The 11,915-nt window shown below is 36.9% G+C and overlaps 4 protein-coding genes across 4 annotated transcripts; 3 read left to right on the top strand and 1 right to left on the bottom strand.

Annotated features, from left to right (window-relative positions):
• Nucleotides 1-1,738: 1,738 nt before the first annotated feature.
• CBG01168 lies at nt 1,739-3,515 on the top strand (the record flags this gene model as incomplete). Its single annotated transcript, XM_002635895.1, has 4 exons — nt 1,739-2,053; nt 2,127-2,288; nt 2,352-2,597; nt 3,246-3,515. 4 exons carry the CDS (start codon nt 1,739-1,741, stop codon nt 3,513-3,515), a joined length of 993 nt encoding a protein of 330 aa, XP_002635941.1.
• Nucleotides 3,516-3,798: 283 nt separating this feature from the next.
• On the top strand, nt 3,799-5,414 carry CBG01167 (the record flags this gene model as incomplete). The annotated part of the gene is made up of 4 exons (XM_002635894.1): nt 3,799-4,107; nt 4,474-4,659; nt 4,703-4,945; nt 5,100-5,414. 4 exons carry the CDS (start codon nt 3,799-3,801, stop codon nt 5,412-5,414), a joined length of 1,053 nt encoding a protein of 350 aa, XP_002635940.1.
• Nucleotides 5,415-7,090: 1,676 nt separating this feature from the next.
• On the top strand, nt 7,091-8,734 carry CBG25146 (the record flags this gene model as incomplete). Its single annotated transcript, XM_002635893.1, has 4 exons — nt 7,091-7,216; nt 7,340-7,526; nt 8,000-8,415; nt 8,465-8,734. 4 exons carry the CDS (start codon nt 7,091-7,093, stop codon nt 8,732-8,734), a joined length of 999 nt encoding a protein of 332 aa, XP_002635939.1.
• Nucleotides 8,735-9,271: 537 nt separating this feature from the next.
• CBG01166 lies at nt 9,272-10,307 on the bottom strand (the record flags this gene model as incomplete). Its single annotated transcript, XM_045236985.1, has 3 exons — nt 9,272-9,460; nt 9,519-9,688; nt 9,980-10,307. The coding sequence occupies 3 exons, from the start codon at nt 10,305-10,307 to the stop codon at nt 9,272-9,274; spliced, it is 687 nt and encodes a 228-aa protein (XP_045091757.1).
• Nucleotides 10,308-11,915: the final 1,608 nt, after the last annotated feature.

Genomic DNA, 11,915 nt, shown 5'->3' on the forward strand with positions numbered 1-11,915 from the left:
TGGTTCTGGGAATTCGATAAAAAACCAATTATGACGGGGTGTAATTTTGAGAAGGAAGAAGAAAAATTGGCGTTGGTCAGAAATCCAAAAAAATATATGACAAACATTTGTGCCATAGAACCGAGGTTCAGTCACGAATTTTTTAGACCGAAAATTAACAGAAAGGTTTCTGAAATATATAAAATAAAGTGATGAAAGTGGGAGTCTAAAAATGTCTTATTTCGACCTTCTCCGTCCACTTTAAAAATTTCAGAGGGTATAAAACAACCTAGATTGAAAACTTTGTACTTACGGAATTTTTTAAGTTTCTAGTTTTTCAAAAAAAATTTAAGTTCTCAATCCCTGGAAAGTTTGGAAGTTTCATCGTGGTCTATACGGACCATGACTAAATACTGAAAAGTATGCAATCAAGAAATATATCAACTTTCCGGTTTACCATTATCACTCATTTTTCGAAAAAATTTCTCCAAAAGACGAGAAAATCTCCTAGCCAATTAACGGAATTTTTTTTTCAAATTTTTCCAAAAATCATTTTCCGTTTTCCGTTTTCATTTTCCGAGAAAACGTCTTAAATATGTATTTAACTTCATTAAATTCTAATATAGCACAACACATTTCATGCTCTGAAACGTCCTAGAAGTTGAGAAAATGGTTTTTGAAAATCAACGTTTTTGCACTGAAAAAAAAGAATTTTGATACTGAATCCTGAAATTTTCATCAAAATCGGTTTACAAGGTGGTGAGGTTCCCTTGTGTATGAAACTGGCCAAAAAAGAATTCCTGTCAGAAATCGGCAAATCCGCTGAAAAAATAGAACTTTCCAAAGAATTTTGTGATTTCAAAGTTTTCAATGAAAAACATAAAAATCGGTTTTTTGAAAACTTTTCATTTTTAGAATTTTCAGAGCAGTTTCAGATGTGAAAGTGGTCCAAGAATCCAAAAAAATCCCTAGAGGTGAAAAAAAATTTCCACAATTAAAAATTTTTTAACCTAAAACTGATAACCAACTCAAAACACATCATTTGTGAAATTTTGAGGATCAAAAATACATTTTCTGCTGAGTTATGGCAAAAATGCCGACACATACCTTTTGTGCTCTGAGCATCATAACTCGAGAGCCCGACTCCGAAAATTCCTAAAAATTTTTTTCGTGCATATTTGGGTACTGAAAATCATTTGACATCTAAAATCAAAGCCAGTAAAATTTCTGTAAAAAAGTTTTTTTTGGATTCTCTGACCCCTGTTACATCTGAAGCTGCTCTGAAAATTCTAAAAATGAAAAATTTTCAAAAAACCGATTTTTATGTTTTTGGATTTTACAGCTATTCTTATGCAAATTTTCAAGTCAATTGAGCCATTTTGAACAAAGTCGTGAATCTTCGAAAAAAAATTCTCCTCACCACTTCTCGCCACTGTATATCTGTTTTTAAAAGTGTTTCACACCTTACAAAAGTTTCGAAGTAACCTGAAACTTGACAGCCGAGCTTTCATTCATCAGACGGTTCGAAATCCTATTCCAAAGATGACTGGAAATCTGAGAAAATAATAGTCCAAATTTTCGCTTTCCCAGAAAAAACCTCACAGCTCAACGAAACCAATCGACCAGTAATAAAACTAGGTGATTGAACACCAAACGCCATAAAAGTGTCACCAAATTAGATCGAGTTTGTCGACATCACACATTCAATCAAACCTCATATTTCTGTGGTAGCCATTCTAGCCATTCTCCACTTTGCGAAATGAGCTACTCCTATTTTCACACGCCACAGTTTCTATCAACTACTCTTCATATAATGACTTGCTTCGAAATACCGGTCCATATTCTTGGGGTCTATATGATTTTGGCGAAAACGCCAGAAGCAATGAAATCCGTGAAATGGAGCATGTTCAACATGCATTTTTGGTGTATGTCGTTAGATTTGACCATAAGCTTGCTGATCACTCCATTAATACTGTTTCCAACCATTTCTGGATATCCGATGGGACTATTAGAATGGTTCGGGGTAGATGTACCCACTCAAATCTACTTCGCGGTTTCTTTATTTGCTGGTGTGTTTTTTTTGGTCCTCTGCGGAGTTTACAACAGCGTGGCTGCACAAAAGAAAAAGAAACTGTAAATTTTCAGTTGTTGGCATCGCTGTACTTGGAATTTTCGAGAACCGTTTTTACGTTCTTATGGCTGACAACACAATTTGGAAGTATATACGGATCCCATTTTTTGTAATCAACTACCTCGCATGTCTTCTCTTTTTTATGCCACCGTACCTGGATATTCCAAATCAGGATATGGCTCGAAAATTCGTATTAAAGGTGTTGCTTCTCTTTGAAATTTTTTCAAAAATAAAAGTTCAGAAACTCTCGGAACATTCATCAGAACCTCTTCCTTCATGGATAACATATGGTCCAGTTTTCGTGTTAACCATTGACGCAACTTATTCCTTTGCTTCGGTTTTCATTATCACTATTACGATAGTCATAGAAATTCTATTCTTTATTTTCTCCCTAAAAATATATATGAAGTGCCTTGCCAAGAAAATGACATTATCCAAGACCACCCTGAAAATGCAGCACAAGTTTCTAAATGCGATACATGCGCAGGTAAACTTATTATTTAGCTGTTATGTTGTGCTCAGTAACTACACAGATAGGGTACGTCATAAAGGGTACATTGTGTGTTCTAGGCAGTTTTGCATGGCGGCCTAATTTTTTCAAGTCGATTTTTCTAGGCCACCACGGTGAATGGCCTTTGAAACACATTAGGTGAATGTCGAACTTTCGAACCACTAAACTGGGTGCAGTTCGTTCTTTCGAAGTGTTGTAGTGGTTTTTTGAAAAAATATTTATTGGCGTCATATGAGTAAGACTCACTCTATGTGTTTTCTAGACCACCAAAGTTTATGAACTAGAAATGGTCTAGCATTTACCTAGTCAAGTCAAAAAGGGGGGGGGGCATAGGTAAAAATGTGGACTAAGTTAAGGTTTACCAATTTTTTCTAGTTTTGTGACCGTTTTTATTAAAATTTCGAACTTTGAACACTTTTCATAATTTTTTGAAAATTTCAGTTTATATCATTTTTTGCATATTTTTTGTCTATTTTTTTGGTGCTAAGCCTGGAAAAATCTGAAACTAGCTGAATAACTTCAAATTACACAGTTACAATGGAAAAAATAGTGTTGTTCATACAAAAAACCGGCCTAAACTGAAATTTTTTGAAGTGACAAATTTTTGTGGAAACAAGATTTCAGATGTTCACCCCGCTTATCATTCTCATTGCCCCGTTGATATACGTTGCCTGCTCCATTGGCTTCCAAATATTCAATCAAGCAGCTACCAACATTTCCTTTATTCTGATTTCCTTGCATGGATTGGCATCTACCATAATCATGTTACTGATTCATAAGCCGTATCGAGACGCTTGTATTTCATTATTCCGGTTTAAAGCTCATTTTAGGACAACATCTGTGTTGGAATCAAGACGTCCAAGTTTTGTGTCCCATGTGGCAATAACTGCTTGAAGCTTTTTTAGATTGAATAAATCTGAGAATCGTTTTGTTTTCATAGGATCTTCCAGTGACCAAAGCAACCAAAAATAAAAACAACTCTCGCATCAGCAGAGAGATAATCTTTTTAGGCTCCAACTCCTGAAATTAAACACTAGAAAAACAAGCATAATTGAGCACCAAGAATCGAAAAGGTGTAATAAAGTCACACCGATTATTACCGATTCCGCTAATAGCGTTTGTCTCGCCAACACTCAACGTCTTGACAAGAATTTTTCATTTCCTACTGACCACCAATATGAATTTCACCTACTTGTACACGCCAAAATTTCTCTCTACAAGTCTTCATGTAATGACTTGTATCGAAATACCCGTTCATATATTTGGGGTCTATATAATTCTTTGGAAAACTCCGGAAGCTATGAAGTCAGTTAAACGGAGCATGTTCAATTTACACTTCTGGAGTTCGTCATTAGACTTAACCATTAGCTTATTTACCACTCCATTCGTCTTGTTTCCAGCTATGGCTGGGTATCCTTTGGGTCTTTTGAGAGAGCTTGGGGTAACAACGGCTGCACAGGTTTATTTGGTTGTGTCTATTTTTGCAGGTAGGGTTGGGCCTAGTTTCTTTCAGATTCAATTTTTTGACCAACTAGCATACGTAGACATAACTAGGGTTGGCAACAAGGAAGATTTTTTTCAGCACACAAAAAAGCTTTTAAAACATTTTTTTGGAAAATTTTTAAAATTAGTATCATTTTGTTTAAAATTGGACGCTGATCATCTTTGCTGTTGACAAAATCTTGAAGTCTCGTTTTCAAGATAAACCCGTTTTTCTGACCGCTGCTGGCCAGCGTACAGACAGACAAACACTCTAACTGTCTGCGTCTCTCACTACTGACTCTGGGCATGTTTTATTTGACATCAGCCTGAAAGAAAGACCTGTGTCCAGTGTGATAAAAAGCGGCTTTCAGTTGTTGGCATTTCCGTTCTCGGGATTTTCGAGAATCGATTTTTCGTACTCTTCGCTGAAAATTCCTTCTGGAAGTATTCCCGAATTCCATTTCTTCTTATTAACTACATTTTATGCTTTCTATTTTTCATCCCTCCTTATCTCAACATTCCAGATCAAGCATATGCTGTGGAAGTCGTGCATAACGTAGATAAAATTTTTATAACCTAAAATGGAATTCTTTTTTCAGGAACTCTCCGAGTCTTCAACCAATCTTCCATTCTGGATAACAAATGGTCCAGTTTTTGTGCTTTCTACAAATGCTGCATATGCTTTCATCTCAGTGATGCTAATGATTCTTTTCATTATTGGAGAATGCGTAATATTTATTTTTCTTTTGGCATTCAATACCAAGTGTATGGCTAGAAAAATTCATTTATCCAAAACCACTTTGAGAATCCAGCGAAAGTTTCTAAACGCGTTACATGTGCAGGTACTGTAGTTGCAGTTAAAGCTGTCAGAAGCTGCGTTCGGCCGCGGTTGGGGTTGCTAGGAATAAGCTCAGCCACTCAAAAGCTTCTAGGGCCACTACAAGCCTGCTACAAGCACAGCCTTGCTACAGTAATCCCAAGAAGCATTATTTTCAGATGTACACCCCACTTGTTATTCTGATAGTTCCTCTGATCTACGTGGCGTATTCCGTATACTTCCGTGAATATAACCAAGCCATCAACAACGTTTGCTTCATTATGATATCCTTTCACGGGTTGGCATCCACTATCATCATGTTGCTCATTCATAGATCATATCGAGAAGTTTGTATGGAGATTTTTTGTATGAAATTAAGTTACAAAACGACACCAGCTATGGAATCAAGGCGGAATAGCTTTGTGTCGCATGTGCCAAAGACACAATTGAGACATGATAGTGTGATAATGGTGTCTCATCAAATAACATATTGAGTTTTTGGAAACAAATTTCTTGTATATAAATGTAAATATGAATGAACGTGTTTAGAATTGTGCCCAGCAAACTTAATTCGCACTAAAAAAAGTTTTTTGGGGTTTTCTACTCCTTTATACTAGTTTTCTTGACAGTTTTGCAACCATTCTGCAATTTCAGAGTTCTATTACTTCGCGTTTCTGAAGAGTCATGGTTCCGCAACTTCGCGGTTCTAAAACATCGTTGTTCTAAAACGCTGTGGTTCTAAAACTTCACAGTTCTGAAACGTCGCTGTTCTAAGACATTGTGTTTCTAAAACGTCGTGGTTCTAAAACGTCGCAATCGTGAAACATAATGGTTCTAAAACGTCAAGGTCCTGAAACGTCGCTGTTTTAAAATGTCGCGGTTCGGAAACTTAGTAATTCTAAAACGTCATGGTTCTGAAGCATAATTGTTTTAAAACGTCGCGGTTTTGAAACGTTGTGGTTTTGAAAAGCCATTGTCGTAAAGCGTCGCGGTTATAAAACATTATGGTACTGGAACGTCCAGGTTCTAAAACCTCGCAGTTCTAAGACGTAGTATCACGGTTCTGTAAAGTCGCGGGTTGAAAACATCGTGGTTCTAAAACGTCATGGTTCCGAAAAAATCTATTTCTAGCAAATTTTTGATTTGTAGACTTTGCTCTAACAGGTGTTGAGTGTTGGTGTTTGTTGTTGGGTGTTGGTGCACAAACAGGTTGGAAATGATTAGAAACACGAAATGACTCAATTTTTCTAATTTGCAAAATTAGATCGAGAAAAGAAGTCAATCAATTATTACAAAATTTATTTGAAAAAAAGTTAAAACCCATTCCAAACAATAAACAGAAAGAGAAGATCAGCGAAATTTTCTTTGGTAAACTCGTTTATCATTTCTCTCTCATAATGAACTGAACCAGCCTGTTTGCCGCGCCGCTGGCGCTTCAAACAGCGAGCTGGTGCGCCTTCGGCGCGATATAACCTTTTTTCATGCTTTCAATAATGTGAGGACGAACAAGAAAAAGACTTAACTTCTCATGTCATGTTCTGTCTATTGCATTAGTTATAAACCGAGCGGCTGACAATATTTGATTCGTTATGATATCATTTCATGGATTGACCTTTACGCTTATCATGATCATTTTTCGTTAAAAAATTATTTTATTGAAATTTCCTTCTTATGAGCCCCTCGAGGGGGTGAACTTGTGAAGCCACCGTTGGAGGTGCCGCACTACTACCAGCTGATCTACAGTGGTGAAAGCTGCGCGGCTGGCCGATGGCATACTAGCGCGCCGTCACGTGGAAAAGCATACTGTAACTCCAAAAAAAACCATAAAAAACTTTCTTGTCTCCCCTTCTTCTACTCATTGATCATCAAATTATAACTTTGATCGCTAATTGTTATTTTCCAGTGTGAATTTTCTTGTCTTAACTCAGTTTTCGTTGCTCACACATCATATTTTCAGTAGATTTGACTTTCCCCAGATTTCTACAACTTTGCTCAAACTTTTTGTCCGACAGGTGGAAACTAGAAAAATATTCAAGCAAACTCTAATCAGTCATGTTCACCATTTGTGTCTGAATAAGATCAACGCCTGAAAAAAATGTCCTAGCTGATGTAATTAACTTTTTCTTTTCATTTTCTACAAGTCAAAAAATCATTTTATACTCGACACTCTATGGAAGATTGCTCTCTGGAAGCCAGCTATCTGGCAAGTCCAGATTTTATGATTTTAGCGTGTCATGTGCTAGCCGGAGTTCAATTCCCGGTTTTCATATTTGGTACGTATGGTATCATTTTTAAGGTAAGTTTCTTTTTTTATGAATATTTTGAAAGTTGATTTTTGGTGCAAGTTTTTCAAAACCTCATTTTTAGCGCCGTTCAACCGCGCTCCACTGAACATAACACTTGCCGTTCGAATTTCCAGACCCCTCCCCATATGGCAAATGTCAAATGGCTTCTTTTGAATACCCACTTTTGGAGCTCTCTGTCTGACAGTATAATATGCTCTGTCGCACTACCGTACCTTTTCATTCCGACACTTGCTGGATTCAATTTAGGTGTTATGAATAATCCAGGTCTCGCTATTTATTGCATCGTAACCACGACAACGTGTAAGTCTCAATAGGTGCATTTTGAGCTCAGATATCTCAGTAACTGTAACAGATATCAAATATAAATATTGGTTTACTGATAAAATGATTCTCCTAATATTGTCAACAATTCCATGGTACGCAGATATTTGATATCTTTTACAGGAACGGAGATGATTGAGCTCAAAGTGAACGTATAGAGTGGGCTTCAAATTACGGTGATATTGAATACTTGCGCTTTGAGCTCGGATATCTTAATTTCTGTAAGAGATATCAAACTTTTGAAAATTATAAAAGTTTTTATAATAAAATGATGAATATTTTATCAGTTGGAATTTTTAGACATGTCTTATACAAAAAATTGCGCTTAAAAAGGAGGCACCTCAAATTCTACTCCAACATGTTCTGATCCTCGAAGGGGCTTGTATGAACAAAGTTTCAACGAATTTATTTTTTAAATTTTACCCTCCTTTGAAATGCAAAATAAATTTTAGGCTCCGGAGTGTCAATTTTGGCGATTTACGAAAATCGATACTATATGCTATTCGGTCGGAAAACTTGGTGGCGACATTTTCGAAAACCCTATTTCACTATGGTTTATCTCCTTGCCCCTTGCATGTTCCTCCCTCCACTTTTCAATGTTCCTGAACAAGAATCCGCTAGAAATTGGGTTCTCAGATCGATTCCATGCCTTCCAAATTACACATTTGAAAACCGCAAGTTGTATGTACTGGCTCTAGATTTCATGCTGCCTGTTGGATGTGTGATGGTGGAGCTTATAATTTTAGTGCCACCATTTGTGACATTTCTATCGCTTACTTTTTGGAACATCTGGATGTCTGACGCTTGGACAGCGTCAAAACAAACCGTGTGTCTGCAAAAAGCGTTCACTAAAGGGGTGACTGTTCAGGTGATAATATGTTCCAGTAAGTACAACTTGAAGCCCTTATATTTTTCAGACTGTCTATGAGTTCTTCATATTATTCGTTCCGGTTTGCACTATTATATTCATGCTAGTCTTCTGGCAACACAACCAAATCATCAACAATTTCGCATTACTGATAATATCACTCAATGGAGTCGGGTCCACTATCATCATGTTATTTGCTCACAGACCATATCGAGATTTCACAATATCTGTTCTTTGTTGCTGCTTTCCGAAAAAGAGGCAAAAGCGGGAGAGTATCAGAGATAATTTTATTTGGAAATCACAAATGAGTATGATATAGTAATTTTCTTTGTTGGATTATGAAGATATATTTTTTCTTATTTTGCTTGTTGTCCTTCATCAGCTGGTTGTTGAAGATAGTCCGTTTTGGAATCTTAAAGAATTAGTCCAGAACTTCCCGATTTTTCTAAAAATTCAGGTGCTAATACTAAACAGAACTAATACTAAACAGAAATACAGCTTCATTTCCGTAGTTGCTATTTTTATTGTATAAATTCAACAAAACCAGATACGCCGCGTTGAAGTGGCACAGCTCTTATTTCATTTCATTTTAGGCACTTTTTAGGTACCAATTTAATATCTCATGAACAGAAGGAGGAAGAAGGAAGAGAAAAGTAAATAATTGTGTTTTGCTCATTAGACACTTTTTTGAGACAAAAATTTAATGCTTCCGGGCTACGCGGGCGCCTCCGTCCGAGTACGGTATTTCACTATACAGATTGTAATAGTAATTTAGACATTTATTTTCACATTCCATCATATTATAACGCTAACATGAGAGCTTCTTTTTCTCTCATCACCAACTCGTTTCCATTTGTTAAAACAACAGCAAATGTTGGAAAGTGTAAATTCCCAGTATGGCTTGTGTAGAAATATCATCATGATAGTGGAACCGACACCGTGAAGAGATAATGTTATGAACACGAAATTGTTGAGAGCTTGGTCGTGATGACATCCAGAGAATGACAAGGACAGGGGCAAGAACAACGGAGGAAAAGAAGGCAGACTGAAAATTAATATTTTGATATGTCCCTTCTTTAGTTGGAATTTACAAAAAAACTCACCTGAATAGTAAGTGCAATTGCAAAATTTTTATGTGCCTCCATTGCCTTTTCCGAATGTATCCGTTTTTTGAGCGTAGCCAAATTAATAAAAATCAAGGCACAAAACTTAAGGGTTGGAATCGCCAATATCGTGGTTGCAATAGCAATACAGACCAGTGGAATGCTCATGTCTAAAAATAACACATGTATTTTTCTGTTCTTATAAGTGACAGGAGATTGACAAGGTAGTTGGCTTAGAACAATTTGAAGACTGGTTTCTTGGTCCGGAGGGTTAAAAAAGGGTAGGAGGAAAACGAGAGGGGCAATTGTAAATATAAAAAGAAGGGAAGGTTTTCGGATAGACGACCATCTCGCTTTCTGGGCGAACAGTATAAAAAAGCAGTTTTCGTAAAGTGCGAGAACCAAGGCAGCGATAGCTGAAAACCGCTATATGTTGATAGTCGAATTGAGACCTAGCTTACCTGCTAACAAGGTAGCCATACAATATGTCATTAGTCGTGGTGCATCAACAAATCCCAAACCATAGCCAGCTGGAGCAGGTAACAAAATGAATGGAATACCAATACAACTTATCACCAAATCTGACATGGAGCTCCAAAAGTGTAAATTGAACATCATCCATTTGACGGAGCCCATTTTCTTTGGGGTTTTGAAAATGATACAACAAGCACCGTATGTCAGAATTGGGAATTCCAAAAAAGTTGCTAAATATGAAACAGTGGCCAGGAATTCTGGACTGGCGATGTATCGAGAGTCTGGGGTTCCAGAGCCGGTTATACAAAATTGCATGATTTTTTTTTGAAAACGAGTGATAAGATTGAGACGGGGTAATTCTCCTTCCTCGGTGCGAGCGTTAGAAATTCCTATTGAGAGCGTCGGATGAAATATGAAAAATCACTGATATCGTCCAAATCTAGTTTTGTTTTGATTCAAACTTCTGAACACTCATGTAGGAAACAATTAGTTCCTCGTTATAATATTCTCTGAAACCAAGAACTCACATTTCTGCCTAATTAACCAACACTGGCATGCATCATACTTCTTCACCAAAATTTTGACACGCGTTCTCAGATAGTCATGCAATCCTGTATAATAGGCTCTGGAACATCGGACTCTCGATACATCGCCAATCCAGAATTCCTAGCCACCATTTTACATTTTGCAACTATTCTGGAATGCCCAATTTTATTGCATAATTTTCGACGTCCAAGAAAATGGGCTCTGTGAAATGGCCAATGCTCAATTTACAATTTTGCATACCTGGCCATGAGTTTTATTGGTTTCCGATAAATTTTGCTGCCAGCCCCAGCTGGCTATGGTTTGGGATCGGTCGATGCTCCCCGACTGATGATATATTGTATGGTAACCTTCCCAGCAAGTAGAAAATACAGTGATTTTGATTTTCTTAGTAGAAAACAATCAATTTCGGAGTCCTGAGAATTACACCAGAACTTTACCATTGGAAGTAACTTGGATTTCAGCTATGGGTGCTTCGAAACTCTACGAAAACCGCTTTTTCATACCGTTCGCTCAGAAATCTCGGGCAACTATCCAAAAACCATTCCTTCTCTTTATATTCACCATTGTCCCTCTTGTCTTCCTCCCACCATTTTTCAGCCCTCCGGATCAAGAAACCAGTCTTCAAATTGTGCTCAGCCGGATACCTTGTCAATCTCCTGTCACTTATAAGAACAGAAAAACACATGTGTTATTGTTAGATATGAGCATTCCACTGGTCTGTATTGCTTTTGCAAATACGATATTGGCGGTTCCAACTATTACGTTTTATGCTTTAATTTTTATTAATCTATGCTCAAAAAACGGATACACTCGGAAAAGGCAATGGAGGCGCATAAAAAATTTGCAATTGCACTCACTATCCAGGTGAGTATTTTTTTGAAGCACATATAATTTCAAATAAAAGGTTCAAATAAAGGACATGATGAAAAAATAATTATTGAAATTTTGATTCCTCTCGACGATGCCGGTCTAACATTATAATTTCCAGTCTGCCTTCTTGCTCTCCGTTGTTTTCGCACCTGTCCTTGTCCTTCATGGATCAGGGTCACACGTCATCACGACCAATCTCTCAATAATTTTGTGTTTATAACATTATCTCTTCATGGTGCTGGTTCCACTATCATGATGGTATTTGTACACAAACCGTACCGAGACTTTACATTTTCCAAAATTTGTTGTTGTTTTGGCAAGTGGAAAGAAGATGGCGATGAGACACATAGACATTCCCATGTTAGAGTAATATAATGAATTCTGAAAATAAATGTTTTTGAAATCTGTAAATTGAACATTCACCTGATAGTTCGAAAATTCTTATTGAAGGACGTATGTATTTTTTTGTCTTGAAATCTCTGAATTCAGATATTTCGAAAATGTTTA

Source organism: Caenorhabditis briggsae (assembly GCF_000004555.2).
Source record: "Caenorhabditis briggsae complete genome, chrV, whole genome shotgun sequence".
Lineage (NCBI taxonomy): Eukaryota > Metazoa > Nematoda > Chromadorea > Rhabditida > Rhabditidae > Caenorhabditis > Caenorhabditis briggsae.